This window comes from Sinocyclocheilus grahami, unplaced genomic scaffold, assembly GCF_001515645.1.
Source record: "Sinocyclocheilus grahami isolate Dianchi unplaced genomic scaffold, SAMN03320097.WGS_v1.1 scaffold53.1, whole genome shotgun sequence".
Taxonomy (NCBI): domain Eukaryota; kingdom Metazoa; phylum Chordata; class Actinopteri; order Cypriniformes; family Cyprinidae; genus Sinocyclocheilus; species Sinocyclocheilus grahami.
The window spans coordinates 549,857-575,217 of record NW_015505232.1 but is presented as its reverse complement, the minus strand read 5'-3'; the positions used below and the strand labels follow the sequence as shown (position 1 = coordinate 575,217).

The following is a 25,361-nucleotide window of genomic DNA, read 5'->3' as shown; positions in this document are numbered from 1 at the left end:
ACACCTACCTAAAACGGCTCGTTCTAACACGCCCCCACATATCTATGTCACGATGTGGGAAGATTTGCATAACGCCGCCCAAATGTTCACGCAAAGAAAGAAGGCGTAACTTTTATTCTCGCTGTAGAATTGTTGCTGCCGCCATGTCGTGAAGTGTGTTTCGTTGTGAAAGCTTTTGGTCTTCCAAAAGAGGATGATATCTGCTTTGTCATGCCTAGAGCTGATACTGTGCTGGTTGCTGAGGAAATACATCAACTTCGCGCTGTGGATCGCCAGATCGGCTTTCACCGTGGACGAAGCGGAGTCCAGTACGGGGTCGTCACATGAGGTTGCCGCAAGCCCACCGGCCGCTCCTTTGTCGAATCCGCCAGCTGCGCCGTTCTCAAGCCCACCGGCCGTTCCTCACTCAAGCCTGCCGAATCGCGAGTTTTGAGCAGTGTAGAGTAGGGCTTGTTGTTCGTCATTTCTCCGATTACAAATGCAGACATGGTTTTATGTTTACGCGGCGAGATGCAAAGCAACGCATAAAAAGACAGTATAAATCATTATAATCCATAATTACTGTATGTCCCCACTGGATGCAACAAATGCCTCGTTTATAATGGGTTTTAATGTTTTTGTCTCGTCGCTCCGGCTGGACACGGCATCACAATATGGTAAGGGGCGTAACATTTCCGTCACACGCTTGAGGTATTCGGCCAATCACAACACACTGGATAGCTGGCCAATCACAGCACACCTCGCTTTTCAGACCGATGAGCTTTGTAAAAATCGACTTGTTTCAGAAAGGCGGGGCATAGAGGAGAAACAATAATGTACAGTATGTGGAAAATAATGTGTTTTTTTAACCTTAAACGGCATAAACACATTTCATTACACCAAATACACAAAATAATGTTCTTTTTAGCAACATCATATGACTCCTTTAAGTGTAAATTTTAAATTGAAGTTGGTGGATGACCTTTCAGTCATACATACCAACAAGATATATCATGCTCAGATTATACAAATGTTATAAAAAGCACACACAAAAGGCATCAAAACTGTTGCTATAACAGAGGCAGTGTGTGCTGTATACTATGGGTCAGCCAATAGATTTAAAGCATATATCATATGCGCTGCACATAAAGAAAAAAAAATTGTCTTAACTATCGTAGTCCACCAAAAAAAAAAGAAAAACAACAGAAGTGTAACCATAACTATAAAAATAAAAAAGTAACTTAAAATAAATAAACATTATTAAAAATTATTATTTTTCAAACATTGTCCACATGCATGTGAAGTAAACTAAAAACAAACACTTTACATAAGGCGGCAAAATGGCAAATAATACATTAAAAAACTTTGTTACTACAAAGACATCTGCCATCTACACAGAAAGCTCTTTAGGTTTATTCATGGTGTCATGGACAAAGTAACACTGTCTAACTAACACAAGTCACCTTTGGCAAATCCTATCTCTTCTAAACAAGCAACACCTTGCACCGGGCAGACTAGCACCACATCAAAATCTCACTGGCCCAAACCTGTACTGTATATTAAACCTCAACTATGTTCTGATCGATGATTTTGTTATCATGTTTATTTTTGTTTAAAAACGTGGACACAAACTGTGGCTTGAAACTTCTGCATTGCACTTGGTTAAGTCACTGTGGAAGGGTTCATCTGCTGCAAAGTAAGAGTTTAAATATAAATTACCGAGCACTGAGCAGGGTGCAGAGAGATTGAAAAATGGTTAAAACGAAGCAGGAAGTGCGAGTCAGAGAACTTCACACTACGTGATCAGCTTTTTTTCCTCTAACCAGCTTGTAAAAAGTGACAATCATGCTTGATCTGCGAAAAACAGTTGTGACAGAGAGACAGTAAAAGTGAGAGACACCTTAAAATAAATAATCTTATATACCGACCTGGTGCATGCTGGGAGGTGGCCAGTGAGGTCATTGAATTGGAGAGGTTGAGGTTGGCAGTGATGCTGAGCTGGCTCTGAACAGGTGGAGGGTATGGAGAGGTGGGTGTGCGCAGACCCTCCTCGCTCGTTTCGTCATCGATGCCCGGCAGATAGGTGTCAATCAGTGCATCCAGAAACTTGACAATCAGCTCCGCATAGTCTGGGAACTGAGTTTGCTGTGGAACAAAGAGAAGCTCATATTTCTGGAGATAATATAGAATAATATCATCTTTATCCATTAAATGTGTTAATTCTAAAACTCCGGTAAAGTAACTGATTATGGTCAATGTTTTCCTCTTAACATTTTGAGAGCAAATTCAGTGTCACATACCTTAGAGAAAGGACCAGCAAACCTCCAGAGTCCATTAAACCCAAAAGCTGTGGAGGTAAGGAAGGAAAGTAAAAGATAAGTAAAGATATTATCCTCCAGTCACACACACTGACCACTCTTTCAGCCACATTCACAGACTCTGACATGCACTGATCCAGGGAAGATCATTTTGACTCTGTTCAATTATCAAATTAAACCCAAAACAAGGTTTAGACTCTGATAGCGGTTCTACAGAAATGTGCATGTGTAGTAGAGATGTGTGCTGCTTTACTCTGCAGGTAGGACGTTTGGTACTGAGGTGGCGACTCTTCATGATAAACTACACTCTGCACAATTCCATGGACTGGGTTCAGAAGATTTGGGTCCTGACACAGCGACAGCAAAGTATTAATCTTTGAGTCCAAGAGGTTGTGACTGAAACAAAAGACAACATACAACAATGAGAGCCTTATTTCATCATTCTGTGTCAAATGCATTGCAGTTGGACTTACACGACAGGAAAGACCTTTGGGAAGACAACACTGGCCTCAGCTAGAAACTCATACAAGATCCTCTGCTCAAATTCATCCGATGTGTTTTTCACCTGAGTGGCCTGAAAAATCATTGAATCATTCATATAGATGAGTCAAAATTCAGAGGATGAAGGTTTGGATGGGTGTTTAAAGATAATGGCAGATGGGAGGTGGGGGGCAGGAAGCGACACGCAAGACTTCAGAGGAACAGAAAATGATAAAAATAAGAAAAAGTAACAAATATTTAAATTCTATATGCAAACTAATCTGTGAATGAGGAAGTGAAACTAATGTTCCTTATTCATTCTGAGAAAGAAAGACATTACCAGCACTGTAAGAAGTAGCGCCTGGATTTTGGGATCTGTGAGAACTTCCTCATTTAGCAGGATGTTGGACTCAGTCACCGAGACCTTCCGGAGGTGGTGATGCGAGATTCTCTGGGTTTCTTTCGAGAGAAAACAAAAAGTTATAAATGGATGCAAACATTGAGAATCATTTCACTTGTTTGTGGCCCTCACCAATTTCATATTCGTTTTCAGCCACTCTTCTCATCTTGGGCGGTGTTGTGATACCAGATTCCATTTCAGGCCTCTTCGGTGCTTTGCTGTCTGATATCAGGTGGTCAAAACTTTTTCTGGTACCTAAGAGAAAAAATATAAGACCATAACATCCACTAATACAAACTTATCTAATAATAAAAAGCATTGAGTTTATACAAAATCTATATTTATGACAATGCAAAATGGAGTTACCTAGAAGCATCTTGGAGTTGACCTGGGAAGGTTGCCCCATGTCCAGGCTCATGGATTTGCGTGTTCTTGGGCTGATCTGCCCCACTATGGGGTACTGGGCCACCAAGTACCGCTCTGAGGCCTTTGGGGATGCCCACAGCTGGCTTTCCCACAGCGTTCTGGATTACAAAGATCATGCTTTTTGAACTTGGAAGCAAAAAGTTTGCATTTTACAAAAGGTGATAGTGTAATCTGCTGTCTAGGTGGTACCTGCAGCTAGGATCCTCATGATGTATGGAGTATGTATCCATGGGAGCATTCTCCATGTTAAAATTAGAGAGGAGCAACAACTTCCTGTGTTTCAGGCTGCAGCGGCTACGCACTTCCTCTGACACTGGGAGGAGAGCTATTCAAATGCACATACACAAACATTACCCACTCCACTGAACCCTAAATAACTCATGTAAAGACATAAACGAGAGAAGACAGAGAAAGAAAGGGGAGATAGCAGTGGTTTCCTTACCTGCCAGATATGCAACGCTCTCTGTGTTCACCTCAAACTTATCACAGTTCAGGTGTTTTCCAACCAAGGCCAACAGTATGTGCAGGATCCGGATGGTGCGTGCCACTGTGGTGGGAGATGGGTGTCTAAACCCTGCCAAAACCAAACAGAAATGTGATAGTTTCCCAACAAACACACGCAACGTTTAAATATTTCTGCATAAAACCCACTCAATACCTTTCAGCAGGTGCCCGACCAAAGCGAAATTAAAGTTGGAGCTGAAGTTGAGACCAACAAAATGGTCCATCTGTTTACAGTGCCATTCCAGAGGCTGACGAATCTCCATGAAAACCTCCTCAGGACTCTGAGAGATAAACAAGACAAATCCTTTTGCCTTCACTAGTTCACTAGTCAAATATTCTGTATAGTCGTGTCTTTAATATGAAAATAGCATGCTACAATGTAATCTACAAAATAACTACCCTATTTCCAAGTGTATGTGTCACCCATGATTCATTTATTCTGTAACCGAAGGTGGCCAGTAACGGGTGGTTTCCATGGGCATACGCATGTTTGTATATGTGCTACAATTTGACATGTGAGAGTGTTATATTAGAACCTTGTCATTGAAGACTCGCAGACTATCGAGTGTGTGTAGGTTCTGTTCCAGCAGAGCAGTTCCAGCGGAGTACAGATTCACCTCATCCAACTGCAGCACAGCCACAGCAACCCAGAATAGTGCTTTGTGCATCGGTGAGTCCTGAGCGACACCACATAGTGAAATAAGTCAGACATTCTCACACACACAGTCATATCTAGAAGAACACTGTAATTTGAGACCTTGTTGAGCAGAGGCTGTAGTTTAGTGAGGGCAATGACGGTAGCTTCGATCAGCACCTGGCTGTTATAGTTATCAGGACCCTTCAGGCAGCTCTCTAAACCCTGAGGGAAAAAAAAAACAGTTACTGCAAAGCTAGACGGCGACATTATCACCCAAGACGATCAGCACACATCAAAATGTACTACTTTCCAGAGCAGAGCAATAACCGTACACAATACAGCTTATGGATTGGAACTTATTTTTATGGCAAGCCCATGTTCATGTTTGAAAGTAAGACTGACAGTTTAGACAGGTTCTCACCCGGTCGATGCTGAGGAGAGGGCTGGCCTTGCTCAGGATCCGTATGATTTGTTTAATTTGAGTGTGTGTGACCAGTTTACTGATGCAACCAAACACCACAAGAGCCCGCGGCTGCAGGGACGGATTGTATTGAAATGCAAACCTGCACATTAAACACACACATCGTGAATCTAACTTGAACACATAACAGTGAACTTAAACTTTGGTTTCTTAGTAAATTATTTAAAAATTCATCAATACAGAGCAGTGTTTACATACTTCTGAGCCAGATCGGTCCACTGGTCCAGCCATTTACAGCCTGGAATGTCCCTCATACATGCCTAAAACACAAAGGGAAAAACCCTTTAACACTTTTAACAAGTACGTAATGCTTTACAGCAAGCAGAGAAATATATAGAGAAATGAAACAAACAGACGCATACAATTTGATCGTCGTTTTAAGGTCTGAGTATTAAAAAAGTGTTTTAACTAAACAACCATTTCCTGTGAAAACAGAGCAGTTACTGCTAACAGAACTGCTAGCAATTTCTTTAAAAAGAACACTGCAAAACCAACCTAAAGGGATAGTTCACCCAAAAAAGAAAATGCGTCATGGTACTGTTGTGAACACAGAAGAGAAGAAATTGTTGAATAAAATAGATATTTTTGTTTTCTTTGCGCACCAAAAAATATAGCTTCATAAAATTACAGTTGCACCACTGATGTCACATGGACCATTTTAATGATGTCCTTACTGCCTTTCTGGGCCTTAAACGTGGTAGTTGCATTGCTGTCTATGGAGGGTCAGAAAGCTCTCGGATTTCATCAAAAATATCGGTAACACTTTCTATGAAGCCCGTATTTATAATACATTATAAGGGTATTCTTAAGGCATTATAATGAATGTATAATGCATTATAAAAAAACTTATAATATGTTATATCAACTCATGAATAATCATAACAACAGTTATAATACATCATAATACTTACGTATTTGTGGTTATAAGTTTAAGAGTATGATTATTTATAACACACAATGAACACCATATTAAATCTACTACATTTACAGAATAATGGACTGTATCATATCTTGACATTGTTTATTTAAGATCTGCACAGTATCTTACTACCGCTTGTGAGTGGTTAGATGTTGAGTGTTTCCTGTGGAGCTAATGTTAATTAACTGATGTGAGCTTTACTGAAAAAAATGCAATGTTTTATATGGTTACATTTTATTTTGATGGTCCCCTTAATCAATCGACTATAAGCAACTTTGCACCTACATGTCAACTAACTCTCATTAGAGTATTAGTATGCTCAAGAATGGTAGAATCTAGTATGGTAGAATAAGTTGACATACTTGCAAAGACACTTATAGTCAGTTTATCTGTTGTTTGACCATCAAAATAAAGTGTATATAATAAAGCAAATATTTACAGTAGCAGACATACTAATACTCTAATGACCGCTAGTTGATATGTAGTTGCAGAGTCACTTATCAACAGCTGTTTAAAGGGTACCATCAAAATAATTAAACTGATATTACAATAAAAATAGTTCAAAGCAAATGTGTCACATTTTACACATATTACACAGGCCTTACGGGTTTGGAACGAGATGAGGGTGAGTAATTAAAGACAGAATTCTAATTTCTGGGTGAACTAGCCCTTTAACAAAGAAACAAGTGCCCACAATAAATACAAAATGCTGTGCAAAGCAACAAAATTCTGATATTAAAGGGGTGGTTCACTGGGTTTTTTCTAGGCTTGATTGTGTTTATGGGGTGCAGTCTAACGTGTTAATGCTTCGTAAAAAAAAAAAAAACGCATTATTTTTCACATAATTTACCTTTATTCCACACCGCTCTGTCCCTTCTCTGAGAAACTGACTGATCTTTTCCTGCTTTTATGAAGCCCCGCCCTCAGAAATAGGCGATGGGCTCTGATTGGTTAGCTAGCCCAGTGTGTTGTGATTGCCTAAAACGCCTCTAGTGCGCGTCTAAACGTCCCGTCCCTCGCCTCAGCGCATGTGCTCCGGTTGTATTGTAAACAACGGCATCGTTAATATCGCTTATCAGTTTGAGCTCGATTGAGAAGCAGAGGATATTATTGAAGAGGATCGTGCAGAACCTGTGCAAGCACGGCTTTTAATGGTGGGCCTATGTTTTTTGTTTGTTTGTTGTCTCATACTTTTAGATACGCTGTTGTAAATGCTACTGCTTATGTTAGCTTTTAATATACGGTTTTATCCTGATTAAAGCTTTAATACAGTACGGCAAACGCATGCGCGTCCATGTTTAATGCTTCTCATAGCTATGTGAAAATAAGTGTATAATTGGAACAGTTCATTGTTGGAGCTGAGCTGAAGGAACAGGATTGAGAACCGCTGCTTTTGAACATTGATTTTGAAACTTGTGAATCCATTAGAATCGTTAGAAGACAGAATCGCGATTCATATATGAATAGATTTTTACGTGCTCCCCTAGTTTTCTCGTCCTCTTCTCTAAAGCAGCGCAGCATGGCCTCGCTCCCTTTGCTGCCTTTTCCCGAGGGCGGGGTTTATCTGGGTTTGTGATGTCACGAACCCAGGAAGTAACTTGTTGTAGTCCCTACCAGCCGTTTTTGTAGGCATTCAACTGCCAGAATTTTAAAAGACGATATTTCCGTTTGCATTGAACTTTCAGCTTCATAACTTTGCAGATATTGTTTGTGCTCAAACAGCAACATTACACACTAACTAACGTTAAAAAAGTGAAATCGCAATGAACCACCCCTATACAGAGTGGGAATTTTTGACCAATGACATTTTGGGTGAGGCTACCCAGCGCAAAAGTCTTTCCCTCATCACTAGTCTACTTAAGACGGAAGAAATGTGATTATTCACTTGCTGCTTATGAAGTATGACATACCTCCATGATCTCCAGCAATGCCTCTGTGACCGTCTCCAGGGATGACAGAGCAAAGGTCTCTCTCTCGTAGGAGCCCGGAGGAAACGAACGATCCCTGTAGCTGGAACGAAAGGCGATGACCGCAGCTGATTTGACCTTGCTGATGCCGAACAGCAGGTAGAACTTTGGCAGGGAGAACTCTGTCAGACTTAGACGCAACACCTGCTTGGTCTCCTCTGCACAGCAGAAGAACAAGGCACTTCAGTAATCAATAAATCACTGATCCATGAAAACATCTCTCTAGGGCAAAAATGTCATCTTACCGCTGAAACTCAGCTGGGAGCATGTGCAGAGGGAGTGGATGATGTTGATAACCAGGCCATGCGTGGATGCCCGCAGCGAAAGAGGCCCCGTGGCCACCAGCAGGGTCACGACATGGAAGAGGTAGGGCAGGTGGGCGGCAACATCCAGAGAGTTGTTGAAGGACAGCATAAGCATGTACCTGGCCAGGATAGCGATATCATCCCACATCAGGTGCTGCTCCAATGTTGGTGTGGGTGATAGACACGTCTTGTCGATGATTTTACACATCCGAATGATCACCTGTGGATCAGCACAAAGACAAAATTTAATTCACATAAAACCCACGGTAAATTTAGATGAGAGAATTCCAGTGTTGTGATGGTAAACTAAAATGAAAAATAATAAAAATGTAAATAAATAAAGCTTAAATAAAACAAAATACAATGCTGAATATTCAACATTATATAAATAGGTTAAAATAGTTGAAAAACTTATAACTGCTGCCTTGGCAACTAACTGAAAGTAAGTTGAAGTACTAAAATTACTGAATCTAAAAGTGAAATAAGAATAAGACTTACTGAAACTAAAACTTAGAAAAAAACTGAAAAAAAATTAAATATGCATAATAAATGTATAGTATAATAAATACTAAAATATATAAAAATATATATATAAATATAAAACTGTATATATAATAGAACATATAAAAATGAATATAAATAATACTGAATTAACACTGAAGAGCACAATACACAAAGGAACACTGAAGAAAACATATTTCCTTTTCCCATTAACAAAAAAAAAAAAACAGCTTTTAGGATTGTTCTGCTTGGAAATTTTTTGAAGAATTAGTTTGAATGAATTATTGAGAGGTTAAGTTTGTCTAGTTCACAGAACCCAGCTGAGCACAATGAACCAACCAAAAGTCCATGATCACTATCTCTCATGACAAAGTGAGAGAAATAGAAACAGATAAGGTGGTTAAAGAGAGTAAGAACAACAGCGAGAGAGAAAGAAACCAACCAAACCACATCTGATTCTCACACGGGGCTTTTAAATTTTACGGCTTGCATACACTCTCGCGCAGTCATTCGAGCCTCTTCAGATAACAGTACATCAGAACAATCCAGTAACAGACCGAAAAGGTAAGAAACCATTTATTTTGTTTTATCTATGAGGATCAAGCTCCTCAATTTCATTTCAGTAATTTAATAAAATAATGACCCAAAGTCTTACAAAAATTAATGAAAGTTTATAGATTTAAGTGATAAATGGTATATAAATTAATGTATATAAAAGTATATATAGTTCCTAACATACTAAGTTTCATGATGCACACTGTGGATATCTCAAAAATTTATGAAAATGTGTACATTTAAAACATACATTCTACATGAAGAGCTAAGCAAGAAAAAATATCAAACAAACAACATTAAATGTATATATATATATATATTTATATATATACCCTTGGTAAATATGATCAAAGAAGGCTGTGAAAATAAATCTGCATTGTTAATTCAAATTCATAAAAATTCACAAAAATTTAACCTTTCATTGGATAATAAGAATTTAAAATGGGGGGAAATATCATGATGAAATAAATGTTTTTCTCTAATGCACATTGGACACAATTAACGGTACCCTTTTATTCAATACTTTTTGAAACCAAAATAGTATAGGAGTTTTCTCCTATAATGCCTGATGAGGTTAGAGAACACCTGACAAGAGAACAGAGACCATTCATTCATCCAGAATCTCTCCAGATCCTTCAGATTCCCAGCTCCATGATGGTGCTTCTCCTCTTCAGTTCAACACACTTATTTTCTATAAGGTGCAGGTCAGGGAACTGGAATGGCCAGGGCAGAAGCTTGGTTTTGTGCCCAGTGAGATCCTTCAGATTCCCAGCTCCATGATGGTGCTTCTCCTCTTCAGTTCAACACACTTATTTTCTATAAGGTGCAGGTCAGGGAACTGGAATGGCCAGGGCAGAAGCTTGGTTTTGTGCCCAGTGACCCATTTTTGTGTTGTTTTTAAGGTTTATTTTTGGATTATTGTCCGGTTGGAAGATCCAAACATGGCCCATTATAAGATTTCTAACAGAGTCAGTCACTTTTTGATTTTGTATCTGTTGGTATTTGATAGAATCAATGATGCCATGTGTCTAAACAAGATGTCCAGGACCTCCAGCAGAAATATAGGCCCACAACATTAAAAATACAACAGTACATTTCATTGTACACATGGGGTACTTTTTACTCCATCTTGAGGGTTTGCTGCTAAAAAGCAATTTTTTTAGTTACATCTGACCATAGAAGCCAGTCCCGTTTGAAGTTCCAGTCGTGACTAACAACTGAATATGCTGGAGATTGTTTTTGGTGAAAGCATTTTCTTTTCTTGATTTTTTTTTCTTGAAGCCCTCCCAAACAGCATGTGGTGTAGGTGCTGTTTGACAATAAGGTTTTCTGACCCCGAGAACTATTTTCTGCAATTCTCCAGCTGTGGTCCTTGGAGAGTCTTTAGCCACTCAAACTCTCCTCCTCACCGTGCATTAGGACGATATAGACACACGTCCTCTTCCAGGCAGATTCATAACATTTTATGTTGATTGGAAATTCTTAATTATTGACCTGATGGTGGAAATGGAAATCTTCACTGCTCTAGCTCTTTTCTTAAAGCCACTTCACTAATTTGTGAAGCTCAATTATCTTTTGCTGCACATCAGAAATATATTATTTGTTTTTTTTTGGTTTTCATTGTGTTTATATTTCTGTGAAACAGGAAGCCATGGCTGGATAATTTCATGTTCATTATCACGCTGGTGTGCTCAAAGTTATGAATATGAATGGGAATATATTTCAGATATATTTTACTCATAAGAATTTCTAGGGGTACCAGTAATTGTGTCCAACATGTATTTGAGAAAAAACATTTATTTCATAATGATATTTCCCCCCATTTTAAATTCTTATTCTCCAATGAAGGTTAGATTTTTGTGATTTTTTAAAATAAAAGATCAAAAGATTTTCACAGCCTTCTTTGATCATATTTACCAAGGGTACCAACAATTCTGACCACGTGTGTATATAATTGAATATAATTGAATTTGATACATTTATACATACATGAACATCCGCAAAATAAGATTTATACACTTGTTTTTGACACTGAATGTCACCAATAATTTTTGAATTAGTAGATTACAATATTATTGAAAACATTCATTTGATTTTGAAGATGAATCTCTAGAAAAATGGCAAGTATATATAAATAATGCGAAACATAAAAATTGAACAGAAAGTAAAAAAACAAAACCTTTCCTTTCTCTTATGTCTTGCAGAACCATGATAAGTCCCAGAACAGTTTGTTTTGTGTATTTTGCATTGCTCTTCGGAACGCCACATCCTAACCCCACAAATGCAACAGAAAATAACACGTCTGTGACAAGTGACCCCACGCCAACATCCAACAATATCAGAGAGACATCAAACCTAAACACTGCGACATCTACAGTCTGCACTCAGGCCACGCCTAAACCTGAGGAAGGACACTGTATTTTCTTTCTACCAACTGGTAAATACCACCTGGAACTGATTGTGGCTGCTCTCACAGTGGGCTGCTTGGCATTGTTGCTGACCACACTGATATGCGCCAGTCAGGTTTGTCACCTGAGAGGAATTATCTCTAGTCTCCAGCCTCGTTACGACAGCACTGACCGACATGCCAGAAGAGAGAAGAGTAAATCACCATTCCTGGATGAAGGCCAAGTGGACAGACACCCAACTGAGACTTGCGTCATGCTATCAGAGGTCACCACAGCACAAGAGGAGAGTAGAGAGGATCAGGAGAACAAGACTGAGGAGAAGAATGACACAGAGCAGCCCAGCACTGAGCCGCCTGTGAAGGACCCAAATGGAGACATCACCCAAGAGAACAGTCCTGAGCCTGATACAAAAGCACCAGAGAGCTCCGACACAGGGGTGTGATCACGATCAGACACTTCTGGTGTCACAACTCCCCCTGGTGGCATTTCAAGTCTGCACCTGCTTAAGCTTTAACTGTTCTCTACTGCAAAAGACTCAAGAAGAAGGTCTGAAATATGAAAGTATAAAATTCTATTGTATTCTATAGTAAAATTCTGAAAGTAAAAAATTCTAAAGCACTGAAAATACTGCAAATAAGCCTGTCACTCTCCACATCGGCTCTCCTTATTTTAGGCTATAACAATATTGTATGACCATGTTTCATATGTGTGCATTTATGTTGTCTGTATTTTAAATAATACATCTGTATTTTGTTGTCACCTAAAAATAAATCTTTAAACATCCTTAAAAAGTGGAGCTACATAGACCTTGTTTGTTCTTTTATTTGTTGGCCATTTTGCTGTCACTGAGCATCTCTTCGACCACAAACTCTGACCCCACCAACGCAGACACACTTCAGTGGAAGGGTGGAGAAGGTGCGAAAAGGTCACGAGTGAGAAGACAGAACTTAAACCTACAACATGCATTACGTTTACCAGAAAAAGCTTATGCTTTCTATATGTTATGGAGACTTGTGAACGAAGTTTACAACGATACAAACACCATCAAACCATTAACGATGAGACCAGACAAACTGGAATTTACAACATCAGAAGGGCCAAAGAACATGGAGATCGAGGTCAAACCATCTTCAGCTCCCATACAGGAACAAAGCACTCATTCCATCAGTATGACTAGTACAAATGACTCTACAGCTATGGCCTCTTTCCCCACTGAACCATCATCGCTAGATTCACAGAAAACAACTCAATTAGAAGATTTACAACTAGTGGAACAATCAACTCAACGACTCCAGACCACAATACAGAAGATTACAGAACCCAATCAAGTTATAGAGCAACACATCCCTGATTCCACCACATGTAAAATTCCCTCCACTGCAGCTGAAGAACCTTCTACAATTGCCATACATGAACAGATAGACCAATTCACTGGTATTAATGGTACTAATAATTCTACAGCTATGGTGTCTCTCCCCACTCAATCATTATTACCAGAGTCACAGAAAACAACTCAATCAGGAGATTCACAACTTGTTGAACAACCAGTTCAACACGTCCAGACCACAAAACAGAAATTTATAGAACCAAGTGAAGTTACAGACCAACACATCTTTGATTCCACAATATTCTCTATGAAAATTTCCTCTAAAGCAGAGGAACCTTCTTCAATTGCCCTTCATGAACAAATCGACCACTTCACTGATATTAATGGTACAAAAAATAACTCTACATCTATGGCGTTCTACCCCATACCAGACTCACAGGAAACAACTCAATCAGGAGATTCACAACTTTCTGAACAATCAGCTCACCGTTTCCAGACCACAAAACAGACAATTATTGATCCCAGTGAAGTTACAGAGCAACACATCCTGGATTCCACAATATTCACTACCAAAATCTCCTCCAAAGCAGCAGAAGAACATTCTTCAATGGCCATACATGAACAAATCGACCACTTCACTGGTTTTACTGATATGAAAAACTCTACAGCTGTGGCATCTTTCCCCATTCAATCATCATTACCAGACTCACAGAAAACAACTCAATCAGGAGATTCAGAACTAGCTGAAGAATCAACTCAACACAAAATTCCCAAACCCATCATTCGTTCAATTGGAATAATTGGTACAAATGATTCTACAGCTATAATGTCTTTTCCCACTGATCTGCCACCACAAGAGTCACAAAAAAACACCCAGTCAGGAGCACCACAACGAGTCAAACATTCAATGCAACATTTCCAGAGCCCCAAACAGAAAATTACAAAACCTAGTCAGAAAATTGTACAACCCACTGTTCTCATGTCCACCCTAAATCAGGCCACAACATACAGAGTTCAACAGAAAACTCCACTACAATCTGCCATAGACCCACACATTTCAAATAATGACATACTTGCATCAACAATGGAAAATGACAACCTGCAAGCAACTTCACTTCCACAAATGACAAAGAATGAGCAACCCAAAATAACACTGGCCAATGGAATGGTGCAAAGCATTTCAAAAACCACTCCACCTGCAAGGACGAAACAAACAACTTTATCAACAGACAAGCCTGAAATCATAAAAAATCCTCCACACACACTTTCTGTAACTTGGCAAAATGGGAAATCCAACTGGCTTGTGACGGCCACACATTGGAGAGTTTCAAAACATACAACACCTATATTCACACTGAAGCAGCATATCCAAGACTCCACTTCACTTCTGCTGACAGAAGACAGCCCCAGTTCAGATCTCAGTGAGTCCACATCAGATCCAGAACACCATAAACCCAAATCGACAGAAGAGCCTAATCAGCACACTGAAAAAGACACAACAAATACAGCTAAATCTTCTAGAGACAGTGTAATGCAACCATTTATGACAACAAACACTCACAGTCTAACAAACGATACATTAGGAAGCAGCAAAACAGCTTCCACATCACCTCTTTCAAACCTGACAGAGAATAATTTAGTTTACTTAAAAGGACCAGAGGACACTTCTCTGCCACCAGGCATTAGTCTACAGGATACCACATCATTCATAACCTATCAGAGTAAAGCAAAAACACAATCAAAGCGCACGACAAACAAATATACAATCCTTGGCAAAATGAAGTCCCATGCAAGTTTCACGTTGGTAAAGGACACATCAACTCAAGCTCCCACAGATGGAGTGCGATCATCTCAAACTATTCCAGTCTCCAGAGAAAAGCTCATTATGATGTTCACTCCAAATCCTTCAGAAAAACATATTCATACCACATCAGTCGTGAGACATGGATTTCTGACATCAAGAACACAGGAAAATCCATCCTGGATTTCAACAAAACGGTCCAATATCCAACCCACTGAAACAGAAGAGTCTCGATCAGACTCGGCAAATCAAGGACCTACATCAGATTCAATGCCAAAGGAAAATTACACCAATAGTGATCTGCTAACCGAGATGGACAAACCAACACGAAGCATGAGTGGGCGCAAACCAAGTACGACAACTCATATAGCTACAACTAGAACGGTTTCACAAAAACCCAAGACATTTATTTTACCAACACACAAATCAGCTAATACCGCAATAGAAGAGGAAACGAAAACTTGCATAGATATTTTTGGATTACTCTTCACTTTTGGGTGCCTCATGTTGCTGATAATAGTAATCTTGCTTCGGGTAATATGGAGAAGATGGCAAGCCCGACACTGGGGGAGCAACATGTGGGTAGCAGGTCCTCCCCTCCTGTGGGGAACATATCATTCAGTCTTGCAGAACAGCAGTTCACACACTGCAATACAGATGAGGAAAGAGAACATCAAAAAGACAAAGCGGGAAAACAGTGATGTTCATGAGACTATCGCCCTCAAGCAACAACACAAAAACCTTGTATAAATATGAGGATGTCACAACCCAGGGCACTCTCTAATTCTTACCCTCAACATGACAGCTTTTTTTTAAGCTAATAAATTCTGAATTAACCAATTCTACAGACTCCTCAGTGAGTCACAAACTTCCACACAACATGTTCATGTCTTGCATATGCAAACACTTAACTTTACATGAACAAATGAGCGTTAATATATTATATACACGTTGAGATTGTGTGATTGTATTTTTTTATTGTTTTAATAAAAAAGCTATTTACAAACCTGTGTTTTAAGTAATATTATTATGATTCGCTAAAACAAAGAAGACCTTGTTGAAAAATGTTAATTCACTTTATAATATACAATGGAAAGTTGAATACATGTAAAAAATAATATATATATATAATGACCATCTTCTCTAACCAAAGACCTCCAGCTGACTTTCCCTTTTGCTTGGCTCACATCAAAATGCCACATGCCACAGAATCATTCGAAATGGAGTGAGGATTTGTGTTTGGGATGAACAGATCAATGAACTAAGGGAAGAAACTAGTCAGCACAGGTAAAATAAGAGCTGAGTGCAGATGGATTTAGCTAAATTGTCTGACTATGCCATTTCTTAACCTGTGTTTTAAGTAATATTATTATGATTCGCTAAAACAAAGAAGACCTTGTTGAAAAATGTTAATTCACTTTATAATATACAATGGAAAGTTGAATACATGTAAAAAATAATATATATATATACGTCATGTGGTAATGACCATCTTCTCTAACCAAAGACCTCCAGCTGACTTTCCCTTTTGCTTGGCTCACATCAAAATGCCACATGCCACAGAATCATTCGAAATGGAGTGAGGATTTGTGTTTGGGATGAACAGATCAATGAACTAAGCGAAGAAACTAGTCAGCACAGGTAAAATAAGAGCTGAGTGCAGATGGATTTAGCTAAATTGTCTGACTATGCCATTTCTGCTTGACACACACAATATAAAGCATCATACACTCACACATACACACACACACACACAGAGCAAAGCTACATTAGTAGGCAGAGGATGTGTCATTACTGGGCAGCATTAGCAGGCTCTGAAAGAATGAAGCGATTGAGAAAAAAGAGGGAGAGGAGGAGAGAGAAATAGAGAGTGGCACTGGAAAGGTTCTGTACCAGTGCTCTTTTGTTCAAAACGCGCACACACACACCTGCCCCGGCCAAGGACACAATGGTGAGGAACTTTAAATCAGTTACCAAAACGCGTGCTAGGAATTACACTAAGAATTAAGAACTGCTTCATTATTAGTGTTTTAATTTAAACACCGAGTTTTACAGTATGTGCTGATTGTGTGGGAAAATCTGAGAGCAACTGACTAAAACATGGTAAAATGCATTAAACGGAGATGACAGTATGGTACTCATACTGAGAAGACAACAGCATAATCAGAATAACAAAATTCATAAAATTAGGACTTTATTGAAATTTCTGCTAGATCAGAAATGGTGTTAATTTTAGAATTTTTTCCCAGTTGGAATTAGTATTTTTCATCATACATCCCAGTCATTTAAAACTCAGACAAAACATGTTCAGACCTGAATTACAGGTTAAGTGTTGCTTAATGACTGAAGAAAGAATGAAAACAGGAAAGAGGGAGGGGGAGAGAGCAGAAAAGAAAGCAGAGGAAATGGATGCTGAATGAGGGAATCCAAAAGAGGAAACAGAGATGTCAGCACTTCCTCTCTCTCTTTCTTGTACCAGGGCATTGGCTCTACTACATCTCCCCTCCCTGCCTCTCTCTCTCCTCTGCTATCATAGTGATCCCAGAAAGGGACCTGCACAGAGATTTGGATTTGGATTTTACTGCAGCATAAAACAAGAATAGCATAAAAAATAAGAGATCATAGCTGTGTTAATCTGAAGATCAAGCAAGAAAAAAAAGAGGTGAGGGATGGAGAGAAACTGAAAGAGGACAGGAAAAACGAGCACAGAGTGATGACAAGGAGAAGGTAAGTAATTCACAATGCAGCAAGGTTTGCCTGAGGAAGGATTAGACTCACAATCACACATTTTCAGGTTGTGTGGCATGATATGAACAAGCTTTTATGCACATTATATATAAATGCTGTTTGTTCCAAGCGCGTGCTTAGAGAGTCAAGCAGAACTAGGTGCAGGCAGATCTGCAGAGCCGCTGCATGAAGACCTTCACATCTCTCTGCTGTACGTTTGCATGTGTAACACTGATTGTCAATCTCAGAATTTATGCCAATGCTTTGACTAGCCTCACAACTGCAAACAAAAGAGGCAGAACACATAAAAATACTTTTTGTCATAATTCGCAAAGATTATATAAGACTCACAGCCATCACTCACTATAATTAGATTTACTATCAACACAAACTATAATCAGCGTCACTGCTGCCACTCACTATAATCAGAATAAACACTGCCATTTTAATCACATACTATATTCAAATTCACTAAAGTTCACTCATAGTCATTAGGTGGCATCAGACATACAATAATGAGATTCACCGAGGTCAGACACTTTCATCCCCATTATAATCAGACACAAATTGCATTACTCAATATAGTCAGACTCGTTTGCATCACTCACATTAATCAGACTTACTGTCATCAGGCCTAATCAGTCACTCAATATAATCAAATTTGGACTCACCATAATTACGTAGCATCAGACACACTGTCATCAGACTCACAAAGGTCAGACACTAAATTTCATCTTCGTTATGAGACAGTTTACACTAGTTACAAAAATCATACAGATTGCATTACTCAAAATTGCATTACTCACTTATTACCAAATTTATATACTCAATTCATCAGTATAATCAGACACAAATAGCATAAATCAAACGTATCAGCACTCACATTAATCTGACTTACTGTCATCAGTCCCAGTCACTCAATATAATCAGGTTCACTAAAGTTCAGACTGACTGTCATAACTTGCTAAACAACACACTGTTATCAGACTCATTTTCATTATAATCAGATTTCTATCACTTACTATAATCAGACACAAATAGCATAAATCAAACGTATCAGCACTCACATTAATCTGACTTTCTGTCATTAGACCTAATCACTCAATATAATAAGATTCACTAAAGTTCAGACTGATTGTCATTACTTACTATACAACACACTATTATCAGATTCATTTTCAATTTAATGTGCATTATAATCAGATTTCTATCACTTACTATAATCAGACACAAATAACATTAATATAGTCATTGCCATCACACAGTTCATGTAATCAGACTGTAATCTTTAAACTTTCTGTAATTAGACTCAATATATTCAGACTCACTTAAAAAAAAATCAGTCATGGACATTAGTACTATACTACAAACACAAATAACTTTGGATGCATCCTGCATATAGCATGTAACAAACAAACAAGCATTCAGCAAAAACAGAAATCTCTTGCAATTGTCTACAGGAACACAATGAAGATGCCCATGTGTGCAGCGATGTCCTGCCTGCTCTTGCTGTGGCTTACGTGTACTTGCGTACATGCAGAATGTCCCAGTGTTTGTTCCTGTAGCGAGAGCCATCGGACAGTTGACTGTTCCTGGAGGGGGGTTAGGCATCTGCCTATTGGCCTGCAGCGAAACATTCAATCCCTCAACCTGACCCACAACCGGCTATCTGACCTGGACCACCACCTAAGCTCTTTCACACATCTGCGCATCCTTGACATCTCCTATAACCGTCTGCTTCACTTCCCAGCCTCACTGCCACGGGCATTGTGGGAAATCAATGTCTCAGGAAACCGTCTGCGTGTACTTAACAAGGATGACACAGCGTACCAGTGGAACCTCAGAGTTCTGGACCTGTCCGTCAATAAGCTGGAGCGTGTGGTCTTCATCAACAACACGCTCCCCAACCTGAAGGCTCTCAATCTTAGTCATAACAAGTTCTGGACGGCACCTACCAACATGCCCCAAAACCTGGAGGTGGTGGATCTATCCCACAACACTCTGGTCCAGATCCTGCCAGGGTCCCTGAACTGGCTACACAGGCTGGCTCGGCTCTACCTGCACGCAAACCGCTTCACCACGGTCAGGGAAGGGGCATTCGAGCATCTGCAAAGTCTGAAGCTCATCACTCTAGGAGACAATCCCTGGGCTTGTGAAGAAACTGCCAATATCAGCCACCTGTTGGTGTGGACCAAACACACTTCCGCCCGAGTGTTGGGCTGCCCCTGCCACACCTGGCACACCTGCGGAGGAGCTCACCTGTCCAGGACAGGGAGCTGGCACTTTGGCACATACACGCTGTCCCCATATGTCTTCGGAACCGAGGAGCCAAGCCATCCATATGTACAAGCGGTCACCACACACTTCTGGTCGGGGACGTCACTCCTAAACACCAGGGATGACCAAACAGGATCTAGAAGCACCAAGGAACAGGAGTCTTTCAGAAATGGTTTTCTCTTTACCTCAACTTCAGAGGCTTCCCATTCTAATACTCATTCAACTACAGAGGGCCCAGTCACAACAGGTGACATCGTCACCACCGTCTCCACCACCCGCAGGACCACCACTCTCCGTACGCGGAGTGTGAAGAGACCCAATCAGAACCTCAGCCAAAACACAAGCTCAGGATGCAGTGTGGGTTCACTCTACACATCAGTCTGCTGTATGCTCCTCCTGATGGCCATGATGCAAGGGCTCTGAGGCTCAGCCGAGTCACACGGTCCTTCGATCAAACTATAAATTCATTTTAACAATAGGGCTGGGACAATAAATCGATGCATCGCGATTTGTGGATCGATTCCGAGATGTTCGGAATGTATCATGATTCTCTCTCGAATCGATTCTGAGCTTAGTTTTTAACAGCAGATGGCGCTCTAGGCTAGTTTAGAGTAATGTAAGTGGTTAAATGTACTTGCACATTGGCTTTTATGCTTTTGATGTGAGATTAATGTAAACACAGCCCACTGTGAACATCCTTTTAATTCGCTTCAACCTTTTCAAACTTTATGAATGATTATTTTAGGTTCAAATGGTGCATGTGTAAGGAACTGGAAGCAAGCAGAATTCGGCTATTTCTAAAGCACGCATCTGCTATTAAAAACTAAGCTCAGAATCGATTCAAGAGAGAATCGCGATGCCTTCGGAAAATCATTTCTCGATTCGCGATGCATCGATTTATTGTCCCAGCCCTAGTTAACAAATGGATAACATGCTCAGTATTTTCAAATAATGTTTATGTTTAACATATTATGAAAACATTAAAAGGACTTAAACTTCCAAAACAGAACAATGTACCAATGTAGTGGAGCAACAAACATTACCGGACATACAGGTTCAAATGAAATGGGTGTAGAAGTATTTCATATGTTAATCAGATTAACTTCTGACAATCCATTCTGTTTTAAAAATGATAAGTTAAATGCATGATTCTGTTAATACTTCTGCAATAATAAAAACATGAACAAAACGCATTCTTTTTTAATCAAAATTCTACACTGTTCAATAAAATCGAAGACATTTTTTAAATACAAATGATCAAATCAATATAATGAAATATAATGATTTTCATCAGATTACATAGATGAGATTGTGATGCAATTCAATAAAGAAATGTGCTTTTTGTCCACATAAGTATGATGGCCAGTAGTGCACAACACATGAGCTGCAACGCAACAAAATTAGCATAACACAATGGAAACAAGCTACAACAACGAAATTATCACAACACAAAGGAATTAGCAGAACACAGCGAAATTAGTCCAATGCATTGTTATGGAGACTTTTTGACAGGTTGTGCACTACTGGGCCACCTGGGCCATAAGGGTACAACCCTGGCATTTACTAGCCGGGGTTAATAACTGATGGAAACCAGCCAAACTTTCACCACTTGACTACAACATATTATTACTTGTCCATCCATAGTCAAAACGGATTCCATTTGAATGTCATTTAAAAACAAAGTTTTATTTAAAGTAATAAATCAGTCACTAAAATTACCAGAAAACTACCTGCCATGTTCCAAAAACAACTGACAAACATTATGCTTGATTCAAGATGGTCTACCAGCACCTTCAGCTTCCAAACAGCTGGTAATCCATCTTCACAACTACCTAAAAACGTAAAATGTAGCTTTAAACCTGATGTTAACAGGATTTTCCAGCTGGGAAAGCAGGGTTTATTTTTCTCAGCATCAGCCTTTCATTATCATGGCTGACTCTTCTGACAGAACACAAAACATTTAGAAAGCCTGTTATTACTAATGGCAGTGATAAACAGTTAAGTCAGGTTACCCAGCTATGTAGGAATATAAACTTTAAAATAAGACCCAATTTGGAAATCTTTTGTCAGAAAACACAGCAACTCAAGCCAGTCTTCCAATTGTCACCATGATACCTCATGAAAAGCAAACAAACTATTTGTTAAACAAAGAGAAATCTTGTCAGCATGATCTTTCCATCACTGACCCTCCTTTTTGAAGAACCATGTGACTTCTTCCACTGGTGTCATTATTAAAAGCGTCAGCATGTGTTTAGAGACACTGCACATCACCACTCGCAGAGATAAAACATCAGCATCATTTACGTGGATCACCGCCGGTGAGTACCCGGGGAATGTTCTAAACATTGTTCTATGTTCTATGCTCTAAATTATTTCTTTGGAATGAAGCAAAGTGTTCACAAATTAAAATTCAATTCGGAATGATACTCAACCTCTATAAACATAAATTAATCTTGTATCGGAAAAAAAACTGCTCATGTGTGTTAAACATCATTTTGGAGCTAATAAAAAAAGAAGTGCTAATACTTCTATATACTGATATGATTTTTGTGTTATGTTCTTCTCAGATCAGAGAAATGGCTCTAAAAGTGGACATCTGCGTGGTTCTGCTTGTTGTGATGTTCGGCTGTATGCAGGTCCTTAGTTCAAACACTACTACTTCATTTACCACCACTGCCAAAAACAACGGTGCTAATCAAAATGGGAACGGTGCTAACCAGTATACGAACAGCGGAATTTCAACCAGCAACTCCACTAGCATGACTTGGACTATGAACAACACCACATCATCCAGCTCCAAAAACAGCACAATCCAGAATGCTAAAGAAGGAACTGTCAGTGCCCTCATTGGCAGTTCCTCCGGTTCCTCGGCTTCCTCCACTTCCTCCGTGACCAGCTGCTTCAAACTTCCGCTGCTTGTGTTCATAACTTTGAGCTTACTACAGATGATACAGTGACCATCAACCTCCCTTGGGCTTTGAAGGCAGACAATAATGTGAGATTCTTTGGAGACTTAATAGTCTTTCTGAAATGCTATGAAACTTTCGTAGATGTTATACAGCTTGTAACAAACAGCTTTTTGCTTAATATTAGCGAAAAATATTCCAAATATGAAAAAAAATATTGGTACTATTCACAACCACATTTTTTATTTATTTCTGTAAAATGCTGTAATATCTTCGTAATTTAATCAACAAAGGTAAATCTATGCATCTGTATGTTGTTGTTGGTTAACTGATTGTTTTTAGAAGCAATAAAACGTTGAACAAAAGAACAATGTGTGCCTTTGTAATTCTTTTGCAACCATCGGTCAGGTATCATGAAGTCTTACCTGCGAGTTACATAGTAAAACACAGGGTTTCCGTTCTTTGAAGTTCCAGCCTGGTAAAAGATGTTAAGAGTCTTCAATGCTTTAAACTCTTCTTTCTCATGCACCTGGTGTCTAAAGAAAAATAAAAACAGTTATGGACTCCAGTTATGAACTGCAAAGTAAAAGTGGGGCTTCTGCTTTAAATAATTGGGTTAGAAAAATAAAACTAATTCAAACTGACAAGAAGTCTTTCATCTGTAATAAGAATTTTTTTTCCTGGAAAACTAGCATACCATGCAAAAATGGTTATGCTTGCAAAAATACCATGCATACTGAAAACTAAAAACTAAATAAATAAAAATAAAAACAGCAGCCTTCTCTACCTTGTCATAAACTCCTCAAATTTGGAGCTGGTGAGATTCAGGCTGGACCAATGAGTATCTGCCACAGGTTTGTGTTCTGGGGGACCCAGGTAAGCAAGCAGGGTGGCCATCTTATCAAAGGGCCTCCTTCCAACAGCTTTATGATCCCTGAAGAGTTTGGAAAAATATTTTTTGATTAACTGAAACTTCACTGAGGATTTGAAAAAAATATCAAAAAATGTATGCTTGCATTACAATATTTTACTGTAGGATTAATACAAAGCATGACATAAAATGTACAACCCTGTCATTCAAAGTGATGGATGATAATTTTCACAACAAAACAGCTGACCCTTGTATTTAACCAATACAATAAGATCAGAGAGAAACAAGTTTAGAAAAGAGTAAAAAAATGCAAATCACTTCCCAACCAAATATAGAGATTTGAATGAGCACAAATCCAAAAATCTAATCCCAAGAAAAGCCTAAGCTGCATTTTCACTTCCAATAACAGTCTCTCTGATACAGACCGCATGAGCTGGATGATAACAAGTCTTTCACAGACCAGCTCACCTGTTACTAGACAAATACTGGCCGATTTTCTCTTGGTTGTTCCACAGCAGCCTGTGCAGGGCCAAAACATTGCCATCACTAATGAAGGACAGGCTGTGGTTGAGAGAGTCGCTCGCCGGACAGTCAGAGGCAATGTCCAGGAAAAATCTACAAGAAAAGCCAAAGTTTAAACTAGCTAGTGGGAGGATCTAAATCCTGAAGATCGCTAATCGCTTTCTTACCTTCTGGCTGCATCAAAATTACCCTTCACAAAGTCATTAAACGGCCTCATGTGCTCCTCTTTCGTGAACAAAACATGGTTGGCAATACTTTGCAGCATCTGACAAATGAAATGCAAGTCTGTTTAAAATGGAAACCTCAAATCTTTCCGTTTGGTCTTCAACTTTATTGTACATTATAATATATTATCTTTCATCATGCTTCTATTAAAGTAATAAAACACTCATGGCCATGCACTGCAGTGATTTTAGGCATTGTTGCTATTATTTAAGTGGCTTATTGATTAATTAAACCCTTCTAGATGGTTGGCTTTCCAGATCATGGACCTGCTTTTGACCTGGCAGACCTTTCTGGACCAGCATCGAAGCAGCAAAATCCAACTTGGCCAACATAAGCTGGTACAACCTGTTTTCCAGCATGGACAACTTTTATAAAAGTAGTATTAATTTTATCTCTATGCAAAAATTCTCACCTTTGACGTGAGTTTAAGGCCCCTTTCCATCCTAGGTGGAGGCTTTTTGTCGAGAATTCCAGCCTCATATGGAGAGACTATAGCTGGGTTCACAAAACGCAGAAACATTGCACTTCCTACAGCTCCAATACTGTTCTGTGGGAAACGCTGGCTAACCACCTGAAACCAAAACACAGAAATACACAGGAACGTGAAAGAAGGACTTTATGGCTGAGGTAACATATGCCATTTCATTAGGATAGTTTCAATTCAGAACCAAAATTCATAATCACATTAATGTATCTGAGCATTTCCAAGTCAAATCATGTTAAATTATTTTTTATTGGAAGTGAACTTGATCATATGATGATATCTGTTGAGTAACTGGATAACATGAGGTTCTGTGAGGGAACTATCTGAATGAAATCGCACCA

The 25,361-nt window shown here is 39.2% G+C and overlaps 4 protein-coding genes across 4 annotated transcripts in view; 2 read left to right on the top strand and 2 right to left on the bottom strand.

The window, feature by feature from the left end:
• The window catches only part of LOC107583359 (neurofibromin-like), a 12,000-nt gene extending 3,368 nt beyond the window's left edge, over positions 1-8,632 (bottom strand). The window contains exons 1-16 of the mRNA XM_016269550.1: positions 8,357-8,632; positions 8,055-8,269; positions 5,424-5,485; positions 5,166-5,307; positions 4,865-4,966; positions 4,644-4,784; positions 4,262-4,388; positions 4,046-4,177; positions 3,793-3,928; positions 3,544-3,701; positions 3,310-3,432; positions 3,118-3,236; positions 2,771-2,871; positions 2,551-2,693; positions 2,280-2,326; positions 1,908-2,124 (exon numbers count right to left, since the gene is read on the bottom strand). Of these exons, the coding sequence (XP_016125036.1) occupies positions 1,908-2,124; positions 2,280-2,326; positions 2,551-2,693; positions 2,771-2,871; positions 3,118-3,236; positions 3,310-3,432; positions 3,544-3,701; positions 3,793-3,928; positions 4,046-4,177; positions 4,262-4,388; positions 4,644-4,784; positions 4,865-4,966; positions 5,166-5,307; positions 5,424-5,485; positions 8,055-8,269; positions 8,357-8,624 (2,233 nt within the window). The 5' untranslated portion in view covers positions 8,625-8,632. The remainder of the gene's footprint in view (positions 1-1,907; positions 2,125-2,279; positions 2,327-2,550; positions 2,694-2,770; positions 2,872-3,117; positions 3,237-3,309; positions 3,433-3,543; positions 3,702-3,792; positions 3,929-4,045; positions 4,178-4,261; positions 4,389-4,643; positions 4,785-4,864; positions 4,967-5,165; positions 5,308-5,423; positions 5,486-8,054; positions 8,270-8,356) is intronic.
• A 767-nt stretch (positions 8,633-9,399) lies between these two features.
• Positions 9,400-12,654, top strand: LOC107583365 (uncharacterized). The gene is made up of 2 exons (XM_016269560.1): positions 9,400-9,481; positions 11,677-12,654. Exon 2 carries the CDS (start codon positions 11,681-11,683, stop codon positions 12,320-12,322), a length of 642 nt encoding a protein of 213 aa, XP_016125046.1. The 5' UTR covers positions 9,400-9,481; positions 11,677-11,680; the 3' UTR covers positions 12,323-12,654.
• A 5,061-nt stretch (positions 12,655-17,715) lies between these two features.
• On the top strand, positions 17,716-20,435 carry LOC107583414 (oligodendrocyte-myelin glycoprotein-like). The gene is made up of 2 exons (XM_016269617.1): positions 17,716-17,735; positions 19,196-20,435. Exons 1-2 carry the CDS (start codon positions 17,722-17,724, stop codon positions 20,433-20,435), a joined length of 1,254 nt encoding a protein of 417 aa, XP_016125103.1. The 5' UTR covers positions 17,716-17,721.
• Positions 20,436-23,243: 2,808 nt separating this feature from the next.
• Positions 23,244-24,571, bottom strand: LOC107583366 (neurofibromin-like). The gene is made up of 4 exons (XM_016269561.1): positions 24,479-24,571; positions 24,258-24,404; positions 23,706-23,852; positions 23,244-23,454 (listed from the first exon to the last, which is right to left on the bottom strand). The coding sequence occupies exons 1-4, from the start codon at positions 24,526-24,528 to the stop codon at positions 23,340-23,342; spliced, it is 459 nt and encodes a 152-aa protein (XP_016125047.1). The 5' UTR covers positions 24,529-24,571; the 3' UTR covers positions 23,244-23,339.
• Between the last annotated feature and the right edge of the window lie 790 nt (positions 24,572-25,361).

Coding starts and splice junctions, on each gene's coding strand:
- LOC107583365 (XM_016269560.1), top strand. CDS start 11,681: ATGATAAGTCCCAGAACAGTTTGTTTTGTGTATTTTGCATTGCTCTTC.
- LOC107583366 (XM_016269561.1), bottom strand. CDS start 24,528: ATGAGGCCGTTTAATGACTTTGTGAAGGGTAATTTTGATGCAGCCAGA. Junction 24,405..24,478: donor AATTTTGATGCAGCCAGAAG/GTAAGAAAGCGA, acceptor CTTTTCTTGTAG/ATTTTTCCTGGACATTGCCT. Junction 23,853..24,257: donor CAGTATTTGTCTAGTAACAG/GTGAGCTGGTCT, acceptor CAAACTCTTCAG/GGATCATAAAGCTGTTGGAA.